The 22,707-nt window shown below is 39.4% G+C and overlaps 1 protein-coding gene across 5 annotated transcripts in view; it reads right to left on the bottom strand.

Annotated features, from left to right (window-relative positions):
- The window catches only part of PRUNE2 (prune homolog 2 with BCH domain), a 148,536-nt gene that overhangs the window by 44,939 nt on the left and 80,890 nt on the right, over positions 1-22,707 (bottom strand). For 3 of the 5 annotated variants that reach the window (XM_074812368.1, XM_074812366.1, XM_074812369.1), the window contains exon 1: positions 10,465-10,925. The exons of 1 other annotated variant lie outside the window; for it this stretch is intronic. In XM_074812368.1, coding sequence (XP_074668469.1) covers positions 10,465-10,793 — 329 coding nt within the window. In that variant the 5' untranslated portion in view covers positions 10,794-10,925. Of the gene's footprint in view, positions 1-10,464; positions 11,297-11,750; positions 18,319-19,306; positions 19,466-22,707 lie in introns of those variants that run through there. One more of the 5 variants, XM_074812365.1, reaches the window with a different exon arrangement.

Genomic DNA, 22,707 nt, shown 5'->3' with positions numbered 1-22,707 from the left:
TTTCTTCCTATGCAGTGCAGTGCCACAGTTCCCTTTTATAAAAGCCTCTTGGGTGTAGTGTCCCTAGAAACTCCAGGTTTCCTTCCAAATGCAAACCAGCTTTCAATCCTATTCCCCTGCAATCCTGTGGGGATAAAACTGCAAGGCAACAGGCCCTAGGATGGCCTAACCTTCAGCTAGTTTCTCCCTTCACACTGTGCAACTCCCCCTTGAAAATGAGTTACATGAGAACTAGAGATGCTTTCAGATCAAATTGCTAGGCCATAAGCAGTCAAAACCAAACAAAAGCCTAACCCCATTTTCATTTGTCAGCACAGCTTCACTCACACCTACAGCACAGTGTAAATAAAAATTCGGTGGCTCCCACCTTGTTCTTCATGGTATTAGTAATCCTACAGGGAACGTTCTCATCTGCTGCAGATCTGAGAAATCAGTCCCCAGCTGCTATTTTAAACAACAGCAGACCAACACCAAGCATTAAAAAAATGAAAAAATCATCACCAATATGAAAATACATCTCTAAAGAGGACACTGCTGCAGACGCATCATCTTCAATGCTTCTGTCAGCTAGCTCTACATAAAATTTCCAATGATGGGGGATATTTTTTAGCACTTTTTCAACTGGACAATCTTTAATTAATTTGAAATCAAAAGTCCAGACACACAGAAACTGTATCCAGGAAATAGAGCTATAAAGTATTTATGTACAATAGAAGTCATTAGTAGCGTGATTATGATGAAGCTATGAAATTCGTAATGTGGCAGAAGCTATAGCCTTGATCCTCCATGCTCAGAATGACACAGACCATCTCTGAGATTTTAGGATGCTCTGCTGGGACCCACTAAACTTACAGGGGCTCACTGTCAAAGTCAGGTCTGCATCAATAGGGTTAAGTTTCAAAGCTCATTAATGCTTTAAGCTGAAATCTCATGCCATTGATCACATTGATTGGAATAAATTATATAGTGAATTAGCTCAGAAAACCATGGGGTTTTGAACAGTGGGGGAGTTTTTCATGTGACTGCTAAACGATACTAACATACTCCAGGTCTTCTTGCTTTAAGAAAGTGGCTCTTATCAGCCCAGTCTCACAATTTAAGTAAAACTTCATAACCACAAGTGAATAATAGTAAGTAGGTTTGTTTTCTTTTTTAAAATTGTTTTTCAGTCACTAAAGTGTTGTTCCCTTTTTGCTAAAGGGTTTTTATAAAGTATTTGGTATTTGGCATGTAAACATTAATGCTGTTTTTACAAAAATGGGATCATCACCATATTGGCTGCTGCTATTGTTTAACAGCTGGCTCTGCAATGGAAAACTGGGGGTTTAGTTTTAATTAATTTTCAACATCCAGATGGTGATGGAAAATACTATATCACCCCAAAATTGATAACAAAAAAAGATGGCTGTCATGACTTTATAGGCCAAATCAAACAGAGGGAAATAAATGGTGTTACTAAAGCCCATGCATGAACAGCATGTGTTGTTACCTCCATCAATAAAAAACGTTAGCGGCGACACTAAAATAGATTATTACAAAACAAACAAACAAAAAGTTTTAATGAATTTACAACTATGTCGTTGGAAAGTTCCCTACTCTGAGTCTGGCCCAGGGATTCTTCTATTTTCACAGAAAGAACATCTTCGCAAAGGCTAATATATAGCATAGAGCTTCTAATACATAACGTAAATTACTATAATTATAATGATATGATATATAATGTAAAATACATTAATTATATAGTTTCCCATCCTAAACTCAGATGAACATTGAATTCTCAAGTGCTGAGCCAGCAATCTTAAAAGAGTTCTTGCTGGTGCCAATTTAAACATTTTGTTTCAATTTGCTCTTTTACTTTTGTTACAAGGCATTAACTTTCATTTACATGGACGTTCCTACAAGCAACTTTCTCAGTTGTTGCTCCTTTCCTTATGTGTTGGGTTTTTTTTTTTTAACCTTTAGAGCACGCTTCTTGTGTTTAGTAAATTGTCATGCTTTGTGCTGCGAAGTGGGAGACCAGAGTTCAATTCCAATTTCAAGTCCATAATCTTGAATTTCAGCAGGAGCTGGAAGCACCACTGAAGCAGCATGCCAGAGTGCCTCAAACTGCTTTCCAGCAAATCTGGCCAACTAATAAACAATCTTGACAGGAGTGAAAGATGACAGCCCCATGGGGATGCAAGGGAAAAAGGAAACAGAGGCATCCAAATGGAAGTAAAGGTTACTTTGCAGAATGTGGCCTCTTAAATTTATACCAGATTTTCATTCCTCCAGTCTTCCTGTATATAGCAGCCTGCTCTAATGGTTAAATCAAGAAGCAAACCTGGGCTCCCTAATTCATTGCCTTATCCTAGCTTTGGGGTGATAGAACAGACATTTTGAGAAAATAGTGGGTGAAATCATTGGTCCACTGGAGTCAATGAGAATGTTTCCCCTGGTTCTATTCTGTCAGTATTTCAGTTCAGTACTGGACACTGGTATTTAACTTGAATCATTAATGGCTTTGAGATATATGATGTGCATTTGACTAAATCACAGAGACAGCAGAGTAGTCTCACAGAACTCTTCTTAATCTTGAAACAGTCACAGATTTTTCTTTCATTATATTTATCTTTATTCACTGTCAACCACGGGCAATATGATGAAAACAGGCTTCTCTATTAAAAATTTACTGGATTGCTTACAGTACTAGGCAATTGTAATAGCCAGCTGTACAGCAGTGGTCAGAGAGTGACATTTTGGACAGAGGCAGTGGAAGAACTATCTTCAAAAATGTCACTATACAAGTGAGCAGAAAAGACTGATTCCTGCTTCTTTGAGAACACACTCTCAGAAAGATAAATGAAGCTTTATTTTGTGGAAACTTTATTCTAGTGGGTTAAATAAATCTTGGCAGTTGTTCAAAGGAAACTTTCTTCTGCTCAGTTTTGCCACCGGTTTTCCAAGCTCTCCCCTAAACCTTCCAAACATCAGTGTCCTTGTCTCTACTCCTCTCACTACTTACTCCTCAAGTCAGTACATCATTTCATAGTACTTCCTTCAGTTCTTTCTAACATTCCCTACTAAGGAAAAGGATAATCTTTCCCTACAGCAAAGGTAAGAGCAAGAATGATCTGGTATACACAACCACTAACATACTCTGAGGAGTGTGCGGGTAGGTCAAAGCTAGCATAGTCATCTGCAGTGTTCTCCCTCTGCCTCCTGACCACTAACTCACTGTCAAGCTCTACACAGCTGTAAGACAGGACAGCTTCTATCAGGAAGAAAATTACTTCTAGTCTTCGTAAGTTTTACTGCTGGCACACCTCCAGCCACAGCAGCAGCAGAGTACGTTATCCCACCTATCCGACATTCATACAGTGCTCCATGAATTCTTCCTTTTTAAATGTAGCCACTCTCAGTTGTTCACATATGGAAAGCCGTATAAAAAGCTATTTTCTTTCTGGAAAGACTGACATTAATAATGTGCTACCAATTCTTTCTGAACTTTTTTGAGGTCAAAGAAACCTCTAGGGTTTATTATTGCTGGTCTTTATATATTATTCAGACAGGTTTGTATCTTTTCTTTATTGCTTTAATGCTATCAAGCATCCTTATACTTTTCTTATCTTTCTGCTGCTCATCTTCTTGCAGAAGAAAAAGCTGACCAGAGGGAAGAGCTTTACCACCAGTCACAGACTTTCTCAAAACCCACCAGAACAGCCTGGAGAGTTGTTATTCTTGACATTGGGATGAAGGGGACAGTAAGCAGCAGATATCAAGATTTTAATACACTTCATTCTCATTTTTGTTTATGCTTTCTGTTTCAAAACTTTAATTCCCTATTCTACAAAACAGTCAATTTGCTTAGACAAAGTGACAGAGACTTTCTGTATTAGAGCAGAAAATAATGCAAACTACATCCTTACTGACCCTTACTTCACTGCTAAAGGAACCTACTTCAGCACAGTATGAAAGCATAAGCTTCAGTTTTTTTCTAAATAGGGACATGTGAATAAACTGCAGATTCAAAAAAGGGCTTATAAGACAGTTACTGAGTAAATGCCTCCATAAACTTTGGACTACCAATTCAATTGTCCATTGGTTGGGATGTCCCCATCATCTGAGTACAAATGATGAGTTTCGGTATTCTTGAGAGATCATAGAAAGGTTTGGAATGGAAGGGACCTTAAAGATCATCTATTTCCAACCCCCTTGCCATGGGCAGGGACACCTTCCACTAGGTCAGGTTTCTCAAAGCCTCATCCAACCTGGCCTTGAACACTTCCAGGGAGGGGGCATGCACAGCTTCTCCAGGCAAGTGTCTCACCACTGTCATAGTAAAGCATTTCTTCCTTATATCCAATCTAAATTTGCCCTCTTTCAGTTTAAAACCATTACCCCCATGTCCTATCACTACACAGCCTTGTAAAAAGCCCCTCTTCAGCTTTCCTGTAGCCCCCTTTAGGTACTGGAAGGCTACTATAAGGTCTCCCTGGAGTCTTCTCTTCTCCAGGCTGAACAACCCCAACTCTCTCAGCCTGTCTTCATAGGAGAGGTGCTCCAGTCCTCTGATCATCTTCACGGCCCTCCTCCAGACTCACTCCAACAGGTCTATGTCCCTTATATTGGGGCCCCCAGAGTTGGACACAGTACTCCAGGTGGGGTCTCACAAGAGTGGAGTAGAGGGGGAGAATCACCTCCCTCAACCTGCTGGGCACACTTCCTTTGATGCAGACCAGCATACAGTTGGCTTTCCGGCCTGCAAGCGCACATTGACAGGTAATGATGATCTTCTTGTTAACCAACACTCCCAAGTCTTTCTCTGCAGGGCTGCTCTCAATTCACTCACCGCCCAGCCTGTATTTGTGCTTGGGATTGCCTTGACCCAGGTGCAGGACCTTGCACTTGGCCTTGTTGAACTTCAGGAGGTTTGCATGGGCCCATCTCTCAAGCTTGTCAAGGTCCCTCTGCATGGCATCCCTTCCCTCCAGCATGTTGACCGCACCACACAGCTTGCTGTCATCAGCAAATGTGCTGAGGGTGCACTCAATCCCACTGTCCATGTGACCAACAAAGATGTTAAACAGCACTGGTCCCAATACTGACCCCTGAGGAATGCCACTTGTCACTGGTCTCCCCTTGGACATCGAGCTGTTGACCACAGCTCTTTGAGTGCTACCATCCAGCCAACTGCTTATCCACTGAGTGGTCCATCCATCAAATCCATGCCTCCCCAATTTAGAGACAAGGATGTTGTGCGGGACAGTGTCAAATGCTTTGCACCAGTCTAGGCAGATGATGTCTGTTGTTTTTCCCTTATCTACCACCACTGTAACCCCATCATAAAAGGTCATCAAATCTGTCAGGCACGATTTGCCCTTACTGAAGCCATGTTGGCTGTCACCAATCGCCTCCTTATTTTCCATGTGCCCTAGCACAGTTTCCACTAGGATCCACTCCATGATCTTGCTAGGCACAGAGGTGAGACTGACTGGCCTGTAGTTCCCTGGGTCTTCTTTTTTTCCCTTATTAAAAATGGGGGATATGTTTCCCCTTTTCCAGTCAGTGGGAACTTCACCATACTGCCATGACTTCTCAAATAGGATGGACAGTGGCTTAGCCACTTCATCTGCCAGTTCCCTCAGGACCTGTGGATTTATCTCATTAGGTCCCATGGAATTGTGCACCTTCAGGTTCCTTAGATGGTCTCAAACCTGATCTTTTCCTACAGTGAAGAAGATCCTACAGTTCTTCATTCTCCCACTCCCTGCCTTTGCCTTCTGTGACTTGCACAGTGTGGCTGGAGCACCTGCCAGTGAAGACTGAGGCAAAAAAGTCATTGAGTACCTCAGCCTTCTCTATGTTTCAGGTAACCAGGTCTCCTGTTTCTTTCTGGAGAGGGCCCACATTTTCCCTAGTTTTCCTTTTATCACTGACATACCTATAGAAGCTTGTGTTTGTGCCATACATAAATATATGAACGTGAAGTACATACCTAAAAATAAGGAACCTGATTTCTATACCCTGCTAAGGGGTATATGAAACAACAACCAGCAGGTCACAAGGAAAGCTTCCTTGTGGGAAGCAAAACCTATATTAGAGAAAGCCCCAGATTTAGGAGTCACTTCTAAAACGACTAGCACAGAGATGGTGTTACAGGTTTGGAACACAAACTTAATTGCATAAAGTAAAAGTATTTGACAACAAAATGAGCAGAGAACATAATCCATGCTCAGGGCACAGCTATCCAGTCATAACTTCAGATTAAGGGTGCTTAATTTTCTGATACCAAGCAGGCTTATTCAAGCATAGGCTAGGAAATAGACCATTCAGTCAAGGGAAGAATCACATTTAGTGAAGAATGCAAGAAACTTTCCTGAATCAAAATTATGGCCTTTCAGAAGTACAAGAATTCGGATGGAAGTACCCTTCTGAGAGCTGAGTATCAGTTACTTAGACTTTGGTTCAGTTCTACCAAAGCCTACTAAAAAGATGTAAATCTTTGGCAGACTCAGAGCCTGATGACTAGCACCATCAGGCCACCCAGAAACTCTACTGCAGTAAGAACAAGAAAAAAGCCTTAGTTTCTTCTCTTATGTGACAACACCAGTGTTTCTGTGCTAACCTTCCATTGGCTGGTAGTTCTGCTGTATCACACTGTTTTAAACTTTGTTGGCCAAAAAGGGCAGTTAATTTCAGACTTAAAAGCTGCACACTAAGGAATGTTTTAAGAAGGAACTTGTGTTTTTAAAACTGCCAACAAAATGCATTAGAAAGCATTTCTAACTACACACTTCTACTGTATCAATTGCTGTTTCTTCAGCTCTTTATGCAAGAGGTTTAATGAGACTGACCTATAATCTAGAAATAAGTACTCCTGTACATATTTTATCCTTTCTACCATAATATTTTTTTGTGTGTTTCCTTTGGTTTCAAAGGAATGAAGGCCTCCATGATCACACTGTGGGCATGCATAGGGACATCTGCATGTCTCTGCTATCTCCTAAAGAGTCCAAAGTCATTATCTAACTGATCAAAGACATAAGCTTATTACAAGTTTATTCAGCTACCAAGCACAGGGGAAACTAAGGCAAAAAACAGCACCATAAAAGCAATCTCTATTAGCTATGAAATCCTCATACAAGAGCAGTATTTTTAATAAGATTAATGGTGGAAAAAACTTCTGTTGGTTTTCACACCTTATCAACAAAGAAGCCTAACAACAAAACATAAACATAAAGGAAAGTAGATTTTACTGGTTCTGTGCTTCCATAAGTAGTTGTTAATGGGGATGCTGAATAACTTCCTTGCTTTTCTTTACGTCTCTGCGCTTCAGCATCACCAGTGTTAAAGACAGAAATAGCCACTGCTATCCACTGAAAAAGCATTTGGTATTAAACAAGTATCAAACAACTTCTGAGTCAGATAAGAAAAAAAGTCTAGCAGTGGAAGCTATAGTGACCATATATATATTCTATACCAAGAACTATTGTATCCTTTCCTTGCAGGATGCACCATATTCCATCATGCATTTAAGTTTTCACTGAAAACACTCTTATATTAACATGGTCCAGTTTGGGACTTTAATGTGGGGATCAGTCTAAGAGAATATGATAAGCTCTAAGAATAATGAATGTACTTACATGTAAAACACCAATGCAAACTACTACTGTGTACAAGATTCAAGTTTTTACTTTGGAGACTTACAGAAATTCCTAAAGAACAGCAGAGTTCTTCTCAAAGTGGATCTAACAATTCATAGCAATAAGATGTTAAAAAACCCTATAATCCATGGCCATACTAATGATTTTTCTAGTACCAGTGTAAGTTCAAAAATCAGATTCTTTTCTTGAGGTATCTAATGACGAGTCTTACTGCTTCAAAGTTATCTGAACTCCTCTGTGCTATTTTATAAAAATAATTTAAAATCAGATACCTAGACCAGTTTTCTTTTCCTCTCTGAGAACACGATGGGCACGTAAGAATGGCAAGTCAAACCGTAGGATGCTGTCCACATGTAATTAATCAGTGTGACTTAAGCAGGGTCAGCATCTTGCTGCTTTTAATTTAAAGTGCTTTATGGGACACAGAGGAGTTGACAGTTGATTTTTTCATGTCAGATTTGCAAGCCTGAAACTAGCCAGAACCTCTAAACAACCTTTCCTTTTCCCCATCCCAATCACCATTTATTCTGAGCAGAGGCGGCAAGCGTTTTTTGCTTTAAAAAATTTCACTAGGAATTACTCGTTTGTCAAAAAACAGCTTTGTTCATTGAAATTAGTTGGTTTTGATGAACTCCCAGTGAAATGTTGCAGAGATATGGAGTAAGATGCCTTCCAGGGTGTGGACTAGACCTAACAAGCAAATCACCTTAAAATATCAAAGAATTGATATCAAAATATCAAAGAATCATTTTTTTCCAGATTCACAAATCCCAAGACACCCTTCCACACAATAATGTGGATGCAAAACAACTGCTTGGACATTTTGCTTGTTTTCCTTCTTCCAGATTTCTCTTTTGTAGGAAATTTCAAAATTCCTACTTTTTGTTCTGGAATGGAAGTTAGAAGCTTGGAGGATTGGATAGTACAGAAATGCTATGCTAATCAGCTCTACTTTTGATAGTTTCAAGGTCAAGCACTCAGCATTTGGTTTACTTCAGACCGTACAGAACCGTGGAGTCCTCATCTTCTGCTAACCCTTCTGAAGATCTGCCTCTTTCTTAAGGGCAGTAAATGCTAACCTGCATCAATAAAAGCTGCCACTGCCTTACCGAAACATAGCCCCTCTCATTTCATGTTCTCCTCAGTGCTGTCTATTTAGATTGAAGTGATTTCAGTCAGGAACAGTATGTGACGGCAATCTTGTCAAGAACACCTGAAGTCCTACACAGGTGCTTAAGTTTACGCCTGCAAGCAACATAATTATATTTCAGAGTTTCTGAGACCAGGGTTTCTATTTAGGATGAAGCCAGCACTTACCATACATTAAAAATAGCTCAGTTATAACAGTGTCTGATCTTGTGGTAACAATACACTCTTTGAAAAATGTGTGAAAATGTTTAGAGGGGAGGTATTTTAACATCTGGCAGAAGATAAATCACAGCTATTGAACTATTCATTCCTGAAATCTTAATAAAATGTGAACTGTTTGGAGCGGGGAGGGGGTAGCAAAAAGCTGTAATTTTCTATCAGATTATTTGTACATGCTGTTATCAGGGTTATACTATCATTCACAGGCATGCCACCTTTAAAGGAAAAAAAGCCTACTGCTAAAATTGCAAAATGATTAGTGAAAGTTTCAAAAAGTCAAGTCTAAAATAAATTGTAAGCCAATTAAAACCTGATAATAGAAGTTGTGAATGTATTCTACACTGAACTGACAAGTGCTTGGAAGAAACCTGAAAAAAAGTAAAAAATCAGTCTTGCATTTCACACAAACAGTGTATGTCCACATATTTCAAACCACATATGTTCTGTTGGGTAAGTGCAGTTTGAAAGGAGTAACAAGTACAAAGGAGTTAAACCCCTAGTTTTATTTGTACTGGGAAGTTTCTTTTACTGCTCCCAAGAATTTCACTGTATAAATGCAATGCCAGGTTCCTCTTTGTAAAACTGCAGCATGTCAGTAGCAGACGCCCAGGAGAAATGCGGTCAGACTTCCACACTTGCATCTCTGGGGATACCCTAGAAGTCCACTGTAGAAGTTACAACCTCCTGGTTGTAAAAGAAGAGGAGTCAACACCAGAAGCACGCTCTCCAAAATGCTACAGTAAATGGAGTCAAGAGGGTCATCTCTCTCTCCATCTGGTGACACAGCAGAGAGACAGCCGGCAGTAGTAATGCAGTCAGCACAGAGGCTGCACTTCCACCCAAAGGCAGGTGCAAATATGCTCAAACTGCCTCAACTGCCAGTCCAGTCCAAACAGACAGAAATACTCCTGTGGCCTGACTACAGCTTGGAAGTAATCACAAAGACCGTAATCTTCTTTCCTCTACAGGCAGCACCTTCTTCTGACTCTGGGGCTTGGCTCCCTCCTATCTTCCTTCCCAGCAGTTTTGCATTAGGCAGAAATAGTACTTCAGTCCCTCCACAATCTCATCACTGGCATTGTATCTGCACTGTCAATACCATCAGTACGGTTTTGGCCTGTGTTCCCTCACCACATTTGTTTCAGATTTAAATGTAGGTTATGAAGTCTATGGGACTTCACAGAAGGAAGACAGACTTCTTCCTGCAAGGAAGTGGCCTTACAAGATTCCTGCATTGCAAAACAATCCTAATTTGGCTCGTATCAAGCAACCAAGAACCAAGACTCTATTTTAGAAAGGGAGGAATACAGTGATACTTAAATTATGTAAATATAATTAGTACTTCAGACTTGAAAGTCCTGTCATCTGTTCATAACATCATGCACCTCAAAAATATTGATAACAAGTGAACAGAAGACTCTTGAATGGAAACAGGTTGGTTTTTCCTTACCCTGATTTTTGACTCAGTTCTCTTTCACTGTTGAAAAGCACCATTTCCTCCTTCATTTCTTGTTCTGTTGCTATGTTACTTCTGAGTACCTGTTGATAATTTGCTTCCCATCCACCATCACCACCAACCACCTGCAACACACATGTTCCTGTGATGCCCAAACTCTCATCCTCGGTATTCCGGTTTTCTGAAGGAGAACAGCCCTCATGTTCAGAAGATTTCTGAAGGGGAGTTTCTACCTGAAATTCTGCCTGAGTGTCAGGAATCAACTCCTGTGCTACAATAGCTGCCAGTTCTTCACCAGAATGTCCAGGCCCTGTTTTTGGCATGTCTGACTCGGCAGAAATTTCTTCAGGTGATATGTCACTGACTTCATTTTGGCCCAATATAATCCAGTCCTCATCTTGCCCACAGCTTTCCTGTGATCTCCTTTCATCATCCAGCTTTTGAGGCACAACAGAATAAGTTTTCTCTTCTAAGTGAACAGAGTCCCATTCAGTCCCACAAACAGAGTGATCTTCTCTTTCACCTGTAATGGAGATTGGCTGAAAGGTATCCAAGGAGCCCCGTGAAAAGCCTTCATGAGATTCTGTTTGTCCAGCTACATTAGCTTTTTGAAACGCAGAATCACTTCTGTCTCTTTCGAGGGTATCCTTCCTTGGAGGTGTATTTTCTTCCTCAGTAACAAGGATGTAATCCATCTCCAGTGAAGTTGGGTCTTGGTGTACTTGCATCTTCACATCTTCCTTACCCTCCGTACTTTTCAGTTCAGGGCTCTCAGAGGAATTTCTCAGCTTATTCTCCCTACAAAGTAGGGAGTCAGTGCCAGCTTCTAAAAGAACAAGCAAACAGAAACTCCTTTTAGTTTTTGAATTACTGTTTCAGTCATCGTGATTTCTTTAAATCAGTACAGTGAGATAAAGCTCTTCTCAGTTTGCTTTGCTCTGTTAATGTGTACTTGAATTTTATAACATCATCATCACCATCATTATTGTTAAAGATTATATATTAACACTGCAATCATTCCTAAGGGACAAACAATTCAGTCTCCCATATGCTAGGCCCTGTACAAAGAACAGAAATAATGTTCCTACTTCAATGTTTAAAAGCTTTAAAACTTTCTAGAAGGGTGATGCTAGAAGTCTTCCCAAAGTACAGAGTTTTGTACATCAGGGAGACACACAAACTTCAAACTTCCCCCAAAGCCCCATCATTCAGCAGTAATACTCCAGCCACTTCCTTCTTTCTTTGTCTTATGAACGCGCTTTGAAAGCTGGTTTTCTTACCATCAGGTGATCTTTTATCTCCACCTGGCGGTGAGTCGAGACCAGTGGTTTCTGCTTCAGATTTTCCTATCGAAATCTCAGAAGCTCCTAGAGTTACTTCAGACACAGAGAGTGAAGGTACTGATGTGTGATTTTCCTGAAGGCACTCTGTGGATGTTTTAGGCACCTGATCTTTAATGCTGCTGTCTTTGGTCATAAGGATGCCTTGTGCACCTTCCAAAGGAGTTGGCAGTGGTAACGGTTTTTTCAAAGAAACACTGTCACAAAATGTCTGCTCTAACAAGAGCTCATCCTTTGTACACTCTCTGATGCCAAAAGGTTCAGTGTCAAAAGATACACAGGATGGTGGAGTACACACCACTGGTGATTGGTCACCGGGCATTTCCTTAAACACAGGAACATAATTTTCAATTACATCTTCAGATTCTTTTGCTGTGTCATCAACAAGTTGATCATTTGAATCAGATTCATGGCTTTTATTACCACCAGGCAGAAATGATTTGGGAAAGAGTATCTGTTTACCCTTTGATTCCCCTTCTGCTGCTTCACTGCCTACTACTGCCAGTATGTTCATTCCACCACATGTGCTTGCCAGGACATTAGTCACTGATCTGTTCCTGATGTTCTGTTCTATCCCTGTCTCGGATTCATCCACACATTCTTCTGATACATCTAGCTCATCGCCAGTTATTGCTGTATGGTCAATATCAGAATATTTTCCAACTGCAGCCAAGGCACTAATTTCTTTTAAGCTTTGCTCTGCCCTGTCAGGTAGAGTGAAATCCACGGGAACCAAACGTATCTGGGAGGTTGCTGTTTCAGCTGTATCGCTTGGTGTTCCCTGATTGCTTGCAGGAGTAAAACTTTCACGGAACACGTCTTTCAGATCTAAGGATGTCACTTCTAAAAATTCATGGGTAATTTCAGACAACTCAACTGATTCAGTAACAAGTTTATTTTCAAGATTACATTCGTCCAAAATTGCAAATTCAGGAGTCTCCTGAGTATTAGAAGAGATTAGCTGATAGGATTCATTGGTCTTTCCCTGTTCATAGTCCTGGGGGCTACCAATTTCAGACTGTGTCTCCACCTTCTGCGTTACTAACAGACGCTTTGAATCAAAATCTGCCCCTTCACTCATATGTGACCATGTGTGAATCAGCTGACTATCTTTGTCCTCAGGGTCTACCCCACTCTGAGAAGATGGGATAGAAGCATGCTTAGCTTCATACTCCCGGCACACGTCAGGACTGTTTGATGCCTCTGAACTATTGTCTTGGTCACAGTGGCTTAATATATCAGGATTTTCACCATCTGTTTTCAAAGTGACAATCTGCTCAGCATTAGTCCACAGGTCAGGTTCCACTGAAAATAGCTGGTTACTGTCTTGTGTGTTATCCTGCAAAATATCTGGGATAAGTGCAGTTTGGGGAACTAATATACTCCACCCTGGACTTGACTTCTCTGTTATTTCACAAGATAAGTCTTCTACAGTGAAACCACCTGGCAGGGAGTTGTGCACTTCTAATCTTTCACAGGTGTCCTGCTGTTGTTCTTGAGGAATGAGACTTGCATCTCCCTCATTGTCTTTTGGCAGATCCAGTACAATGATTTCTTGAACTGAAGTATTTGGCATACCTTGTTCCTCATCTGAAAAAGGATTCTGTGAAGTCAGTTGGTTTTCCTCATCTGTAGGAAACAACTGCTCTTTCAAGCCCCTTTCTTCTTTATCCAGCATAAAAGGATCAAATTGTTTGAACTGTACAGTGTTTTGATTTATTTGAGTATCAGGAATATTCATAGGATGTATTAGCCTTTCTTTTTCTTTTTCACCACAGTACAGGGGTGTAGGCTGATTTTCATCATTGCTTGCATTAGTGAAATGTGCTTCTGTTAGTTCTTCATCTTGTGAAGGTGTTTCCCAGGAGTCCTTACTATTTGTTAACTGGTTTGTTGCAGAGAGACTTGAAACAGAATACTCATCTTCCAACTGCTTCTCTTCACAAGGTTGTGAATTCCACCATTCTGAACTGCCATCTGGAAAACCAAATGTTCCTACTGTGGATTTTGGATCAGTTCTTAAATCAGCTTCCAGTGACACACTCCACATATCTACAGCTTTTGAAGAACATTCTTCTTTGTCTCCAGCAGCAAAAGTCTGTGTAGTATCTTCATTCATTTGATGCAAATGAGAGTCTTCTCTGCTACCTGTTTTCTCATTGAAAATACTCACATGAGCTTTTTTCTGAAGTGTTTCCCAGTGACCTAAATATTCAGGAGTCTCATTACACTCCATTAGAGACCAGTCCTCCTGCAATATCTTCCTAGCTTTAATTGTTTCAGGATTTCCTCTGAAGATGCCTACCTCGACCTCCTCTCTCACCTTAGTTTTTACATCTACATTGTCTTCATTTGCTTCAGGACTTGTTGCACTGGATTGAGCATAATTCTCTCGAACTTCAGATGCTTTCTGCTGCTTGTTTTCAGACGTTGAATCTTCATGAATCACTTCTGGACATGCCTCTGAAATCTCTGAATCCTCATTTACGTCAGGACTTGATAAAGAAGATACAGTATCATCATCTACATGGGCATTCCAAAAATCTAAGCTTTTAGGAACTTTGTTCTGTTCAGTGCTTGTTTCAAATCCTTCACACTCATTCCCAAACTCATTCCTTTTAAAAGCATCTTCAAGATTTTTATTATTTTTAATATTCCATGTATCCCTACTTCTTTTGTGATGACTGGCAACTGGAAGGTCTCCCCACACATTCACAGATGCATCACTTAAATCAGGACTTGTCCCACTTGACTGTGCATAATCATGTATTGAATCACTCCACACATTATCTTCTTCCAAATAACTTCTGATCTGTATATCCTTTGAAAGGCTACTTGTGGTGTTTGCCATTTCAAGGACTTCACTCACCTCAGGACTTGTTCCAGAAGACTGCAAATCTTCACGTGGCTGTGAATTCCAAGCAGATTGGGGAAAACTGTCATTAAGCAATACACATGGATCTCCACAAAAATTAGTAGCAGGGTCTAAATTTTCAGAGATTTCATTAATAGCAAGTTCTAAATTTTCAGAGCCTTCATTTCTCCCAGAACCTATTTCATGTGAAAACGAATTTTCTACCACAGACATATCTGTAATGTCAGGAACACTGACATATCCAGAAGAAGAACTCTTCTTAAACTCATCTATGAAAGACTTTTCATGAATCCTGTTCAGTTCGGAGCTATTTTTGAAAGATGCTAACTCAGAATTACAAATGTCTGGATAGTTCGGAACCACTTCATGTAAGCCCTCATTCGCTTCTCCCAGCACTTCTTGTGGTTCATTCATCAAAAGAATTGATGTGGCTGGGCAACCACTCTTTCCAGAGCCATTCCAGATGCCTTTTCTTTGGGGCATTTTAGAAGAAATATTTTCAGGATTATCACTACCCTTATCAGAACTTTCAGAGATACTTTCCATCTCAGGACTTCTTGCATCCTCTATCCCTGTAGTCTTCTTTTCAGCTTCTTCAGAAAGCAGCTGTGAAGTTTCACTGTAATTGTAATTTTGTGGTCTGGAGTCATCAAAAGATTCATAATTTCTGCCTTCCTCAGAAGCACTTGAAGAAGATTCTACGTTATTCTGCAACAAGTCCTTCCTCTCTGCCTGACTAATTAGATTACTTTGATTGGAAAATGACTCATTCTCTGTGACTAATGCTTCCAAACTAATACTATTCCTCATTTTTTGTGTGGAGCTGGGAACTTCTGTCATTGACCTGTTTTCTTCCGAATCTGCGTTATATGAGTATTCACTGTCCTCTTGCACTGGTTTATTACAAATGTCACTAATGGTTTGCTGTCCACTTGTCTCATCTGTTCTCTTATATTCCTCTTTTCCTTCCTGAGAGATGACAATGGCCTTGTCCCAGCCTTCCTCACAATCCTGCTCACTCTGTAAACTCCATGAATTCAGCTGCTGCGCTGAATCCTGACTTTCCAGCTTTTCATCAACATCAGCAGTGTTTTGTGCTGCCTTCTCACTAAGTATCTCACTCCCTGTGTCATGTATTTTCAGATCCAGACCATTCCCAGTGTCTGAAGTTGGCATAGATGTATCTGTGTCTTCTACAGGAACACTGCTCACTGTTTCTACATTTTCAGCTGCAGTTTGTCTAGTATTTAATTTGTTCTGTGGAGGTGATAAGTCATTCACTGTTTGATTGTATACTGGTCTTATTCTTCTGTTTTCAGATACAGAAAAAGTATTTTCACTGGTACGTATCTCAGTTGGAAAACATTGATTAGTTGTTTGTTCTGAATTAAGGAAAGGTTTAGCAGAGGCAGAAAGAGCAGCAATTTCAGCATTTCTTTCTTGCAACTGGGTGACATTATTTAGGGGAGTGTTCCAGATGTCTGTGTTTCTGGCACTTGAAAAAGGCATGCTTGTGTGAGATAATGGTTCCTTATTTGCTTTCTCAAGTACTTTTGGTTTAGCCAAATTTGGGTTTTTCAATTTATCAATAACTGTTTCTTCCTCAAAATCTTTGTCGTCATTTTCTCTTTCATCTTCCACATATGTAGGTGATACATATGAATCAGATGTTGAATAATTGGTGTCTGGTGGAGAAACAACTACATCTTCACCTATGTTTGATGAAGTAAGATCTGAGTGTTTATACAAGAAGGTATCCTCCCACGGCACCACCACTTCTGTTACTTCTTTCCTGATGTTTTTATCATATGTATTCCAGGTCTCTGTATTTTCAAATTGTTTTGGTCTATGTTTAGGATCACCAAATACATTTTCTCCCTCTGTTTGCAGCTTGGAATTATTTTGCATATTGTTGAAAACAGAATTTGTATTTTCAGATTTTCCATATTCCTCTACTGAATAATATCTTTCTTTCTCCCAGGCTTCTGGAGATACCTGGATAGGTGGATTTTCAATCTCATTGTCTGCTGTGATTTCTGAAGAATGTGATAAACTAGTTTTTGATATGGCCCATTCCTCAGGAATATTAACTGATTTTTTTTCTCTGTCCAGTTTGGGCATGGTCCATACATTTTCTGAACATCTAGCAATATCTTCTGCATCAAACTTAGTCCAGACTTCATAAGAGTCTTCAGCTGGCTGACTACTTTTCCCTTCACCACTATGCCATGCATCTGACATCACAGGTGTTGGGTGACTGACCTTCCACGGGTCAGTAAAGTTCTTCAGTTCTTGCTTTGTCTCCTCTAAAGAAGCAGTTTGCAAATGCAAATGTTCACTGTTTTTCTCTTGACTCTTACGGTTCCAATTATCTTGTTTAAACTGATTATCCCACAGACCTGCTCTCATGTATTCCATTTGCTTTGGCTGTTTTTGGAGGAATACAGAATCTGAGGCTCTTCTATCAATATGTTCTCGCAGCAGGGGACTTTCTTTACAATCTTTCCACAAAACAGGGCTCTGAAATACAGATTCCTGCTCACTTGAACTCCATGTATCAGCATTTCTGGACTCTAGGTCAAAGCCATCCCACCAGCTCCCATATCTAACACGAGACTGAGAATAATCTGTGCCATCTATGTCATTAATTTTTTTTATGACATCTTGTGGGAAAAATAAAGGCTGCCCATTATCTAATGGTGAAGTTTCTACAAGACTGTTCATAGGAGTTGGTGGAATTCTTGAATCAGCAGATTTCAAGATTTCTGATGAAGAATGACCTTCAAGTAAATTGATCAAACCTGATGTTTTCTCACACACTTCTCCTGGATTCTCATCAAATTCAGCTAAATTGTGTTCCTCATTTGTTGTCATAAGTAAGTCAGTTGAATAATTTGCTCTATCATTTTCTGGCAGGTTTGCCTCATCAAGTTCTTTCTGTACAGTAAGTTGTTGTCCTTCTGATGAATCACTATTAAGGAAATAGTCGTCTGCTGGGGAACAATCAACAGAACGAGAAGATGACTCAGACAGAGCTGTAACCACAGGTGCTAGATCAAAATTGAAAAGATCAAAATTATCACTGTTGTCTCTAGACTGAGGTTTCTGTTCTTCAGCTATTGCTCCTTCAGGAATAGGGCTATAGGAATCAAAGCCAGGCAGAAGACTGTGATGGGAAGCAGCACCTTCTGCAACAGGGCTATCATCACTAAGGAAAACAGAACTCTCCTTTGAAGACCGACTGCTTCTAATGGTAGCCAATCCACTGTCTGGACTCACAAGGTCTACATTAACATCAACGTGCGCTTGCATAGATCCATTTAGATCTTGAGGATTTTCTAGAAAATTGGCAGAACTGGGCTGTGGTTCTACATCAGAACCATATAACTCCATAATACCAGAAGATCCTTGTGAAAGTGGAGCACTTCCAGCAACAGCTTCAGTAGAAGAAGTTCTACTGTTTGATACCATTTCTGGTTGCCTTCTATTTATAACTTCCTTAACTAGAAGAAAAATTTCATCACAGGTCACCAAAGAATTTTCTTGATGATAAATGAGAATTTGGTCACATCCACATTCTAGAGGATCCAGCTCCAAACAAGGATTCTGACATTCTTCTAATTCACAGCAGATCTGTTGAAAAATAGGATGTTTAAAAAGCCATTGCAATCATGGGCATAAGGGCACATACTGACTACTTCACTGTGTAACGCAGCCATACCTATCTATTCCTACTAATCTATTTCTTAGCTATTTCGCTGTAACAGCCTTATTATGATCTCTAAATAGATGAAGTATTAAAACAGAAGATCAATACAAAATATGTATTGCATAATTGGCCAGAATATTTACTTGAAATTATACCATTTGACTTTCAAGTTCACTTTTCATTAGCAAAAGAAAATCCAAATAAATATTTAGTTGCTGTCTTAAGAAATCTGAGTAAAATATGTAAGGGTACATGAGAAAAGTATTTCTAGAATGGGATAATTAGATTTGTAAAACAAATACATTTATATTTGACCTTGAAAGCAACAGAGTCATTTAGCCACCTGCCCCTAAAATAAGAAGTATTTTAAAGGTTAGAAAAGTTAACACAGAGATGATTTCTTCCACCTGGGGACAAATATAGTAAAAAAAATGGAGAGCACCCAGCTTTGGATAAATTAACATCCTAGTAATAATTTGGCTTCATTTCAGAGCTTAAATTCTTTAGCAATAACATACACATAGATGAGTTCTGGTCATTACCATTTACAAAGTGTTTGCTTGTCCCTCACTGACAAAGATTCATTTGTGTATATCGCAATAAAAAACTAAGCCAAAACTAGTAAAAAAAAGATCATTCTGTTTTAGCTAAATTGAAAAATCTTGTCTCTTTCTGGATTTCTTGTAACCATACACTTTTTCTATTAGGCTGGTCCGAAATGATCATAAATATCACAATCTTTCATTTTGCATCATATAAATAATGCAGCCATTTCAAACAGCTACTCAGATGCCAGCCAACTGTTGCTACTTTTTGACCCCACTTAATTACTCAACACTTTGGCATATACTACTTTAAAAAACCATTTTTTTTCAGGAGAGACATCATTTGATTCTTTTTCCAGGTACTTACTTGATTGCCTAGCTCTAAGTTTTCCGAGTATACTGCTATTTGTCGTTTTGTTTGCTTCTCATCTGACAAACAGTTGGCCAAAATGACAAGTACATCAAACCCGTATTTATCTACGAACACCTTCAGATCACCAATGAGATTCCTGTGTAACACGCAGTCCTGAAATATGGTGAAAAATTGAAAGAAATGTCAGCATCTTTGCCTTGCTCTTTCCATCCAAATCTGTGGTGAAAATAGCCAGAAACGTTAATAAGCATCAGTGTCAGTAACTGGCAACAGAATTCCATTCCATTTGTCAAAACAGCCACATGCTTAAAAAAAAAATCAAGAACCAGTCTCACAGCACAGTATAGGACTTTCATTTCTGAAGAACTCTAAAATACTAAATGTAGGTTGGAACTGCTTGGAACTGCTACTGAAACAAAATTCTTACTTGTTCCTCCTACTTGCTTTTGCAAGGTTGCTTGAAAGTATTGGGCTACTGCTATTTCTTGAATAAAACCCCTGTTTTATCAGAAAAATGAAAATATTTTATGAAATTTGTCATGTCTATTTATTAACAGATGTTAAAATAATAGTACTGAGGTGCAAAATCAGGCACTAAAAAGGAAATTGTATGTGCTAACTTAATTTTGCAGCCCTTTATATGTATCCATTATGATGTTACATGATTGTATACAGTTTTACCATGGATTATTCCTTTAGATTCCTTTACTCCTGCTCTTTGAATTCTGTGCAAGTCTTCAAAACAGTACCCCCCCAAAATAAGGACAGAGGCAAACTAGTTTTAAAATCTCTTTGTGTCAAAAAAATGCTTATTTTCACACACACCCAACACCAAATACACAGGAGGTAAACACTGCGATTGTCATTCCTATTCTCATTGATACAATGTTGAATTATCTAGATTTTGCAACATAAACCATACATCCCTCTTTTTCTCACCTGGGGACGTAATGCACAAAGTATAAATGTCTCTTTTCAGTCCTCAGTTCTGATAACTTCGAGTGAACAAAGTCTTAGAAATTTTGTTTTCTCCTTTATATTCCTGCTATTTGTATTTGAGATAATTTTTTGTCATCTTCTGATGCTGCCAAGCTACACTGGCCCTGAATAAACAGCAGTTCATCATGAACACAACTGTATAGGCAGATTGACATGTTATTCCCCTGCATCTGTCTTCTACCTAATAAATTACTGTTTTGTTTACATATATACAAATACTATTTATTAATCTACTCAAATGTGTCCACAAAATGCATCTCCCTCCCTGTAAGTTAAACTTAAAACAAAAAATTCTGTTTGTCAAATGCTTTGGAAGTAGATTCTTTTCCCAGATTAGAAATGAAGTTCTACTTCGATGTTCACATAGCACCTAAGTTTTATGTGAAATTCACACAGATTTAATGCACAAACAGAAGTCAGCTGTCAGTTTACTGGTGGATATTCAGATATGAAATCTGAGTAGGATGTTAAGGTGAGGAATTATATTATGGCGAATAAGGTCTGAATGTCCAAACCAGTAACATTTTTCTGAAGACTCAAGTATTGGGTATATTCGAAAAAGTACCAAAATGTGCTTAAGCACTGAAAAGCTACTTCAGTCATCCCATTCCTAACTGCAGTTGGAATAATTAAAATTTATTAGAATAATAAATTTGAACTAGAGCAGATTCAAAACCATCTGAAAAGCCCTGGTAACTCCTTATCTCAGTTACCCACTAACAGACAATTCAAGAAGATTGGGACTTCACTGGGAAGGACATAGACCAATCAAGAATCTAGTCTGCAAGATGTTTTTATGGTTGTACATAAGGTAAATAAATGTTCATTCTAGAAGTCCAGTCTTCAAGGCTTCAATCTTCTGTATTGCTTGTATCAACTGAAAATACAAGGAATTAGAAATTTTCTATTAAAATATTGTGACTAAACTGAAAGCTTCACAAAAGTGACACTGACTGAGTTCATATCTGCCATCATCTCAGCCCACATCTGGCACTCACAAAGTGGTAAAATCCTGCTTTCTGTAGTATTTTGATGGAGGAACCTCTTAACTTGCCTGCATGGCAAAGGAAAACTTCCCTGCCACAACCATTGCCAACTGGAGAGTCAGTATGTGCATGCTGGGCAATCGGAGGTGTATTTCTAGAGTTTAAGGCCAAGGACCACTAGGGCAACATAGAACAAGACTATGAACAGAACAGAACAAGATACAATATTTGCATGGTCGCAGCTATTTGTTGGTGGGAATAATTACCACAGTAAGGCTATAGCACCAAACACCATACAATGAAAGGTAAGTTTTACCAGTCAGAGCAGGAACTAAAGCTGTAAAGTCCCTGAAGGTGCTAAAATCTGAATTTGACTTGTGTCCTGTTTTTTGCTGATTTATGTCATATGATCAAGAGCAACACTGACGAATTGCTATAGCAGCAAGTGATGCAGTAGCCTGCTGCTGTAAGCAGGGAAGTTGCCAAGTATGTATCCCTGGTGGAGCAATTGGACTGGAGAGCTTCACATTGGGCCACATTAATATAAACAATAATGGATCTGTACTACCTATGTAATTACCTGACTCAGCTACTCGAGGTTCTCTCCATTTCCTCCATGCTTTCAAACCTATTATTTAGACTGTGTATTTTCTCTTTTTGAGGTTCTCAGCGTGTTGATGACTGAGAGAAGCATCAAGATAGTTCTGAGCAGGCTACCCATGCCTCTCCATTGGGTACAAGCTGCAGAAGGAGATCAGTTATGTACTACATTTTTTTTCTCTGTGCTTCACATCCAGCTTGGCCTTTGGGGTGTGTTGTGTTACACATATTCCTTGGGCACAGAATAAACTTAGCCAGCTAACTCTACCAGAGAAGCCTGCAGGCAGACTCTACTTGGTACTAGCAATTACATCACTGGTGCATCCTTGCCTTTGTCTAAAAATGCAGCAACAAGTTCTCATATGAACCTCCTTTCTGTTTCACAGTAGAAATGAGGAATGAAGTTGATTCCTTGTAAGAGAATCCTACAATAGCAAAAATGACCAAGAAGTGGAAATCTCTTCTGTGAACAGGGTGTCTCCAGCATGCTGTGCACGGATTGGAGGCTTATTCAATGCTACACCCCTCAGGGCTCCCACCATCTAAAGAGATGTAGGATTATGTATAGTGTTTTCTCCTTACAATGTTAGCGCTAATAAACAGCATTTTAAAAGATACCTCACAGAGTTTGCATGCTTTTCTTACTGGTCCATCATAATGGACCAGCACCACCTGGTGCAAAATACTATCAACTGATGAAAGACTGCTCAGAGCAGCATGGGAATGGGTTTAGGTGTGTCAGCACCATACACCACATTGGAAGAAAACATCTTTAAAGAAAACATGCGAATTAGTTGAGAATTTAAAAGG

This window comes from Strix aluco, chromosome Z, assembly GCF_031877795.1.
Source record: "Strix aluco isolate bStrAlu1 chromosome Z, bStrAlu1.hap1, whole genome shotgun sequence".
Taxonomy (NCBI): Eukaryota; Metazoa; Chordata; class Aves; order Strigiformes; family Strigidae; genus Strix; species Strix aluco.
This window is presented reverse-complemented; position numbering and strand designations above follow the sequence as displayed.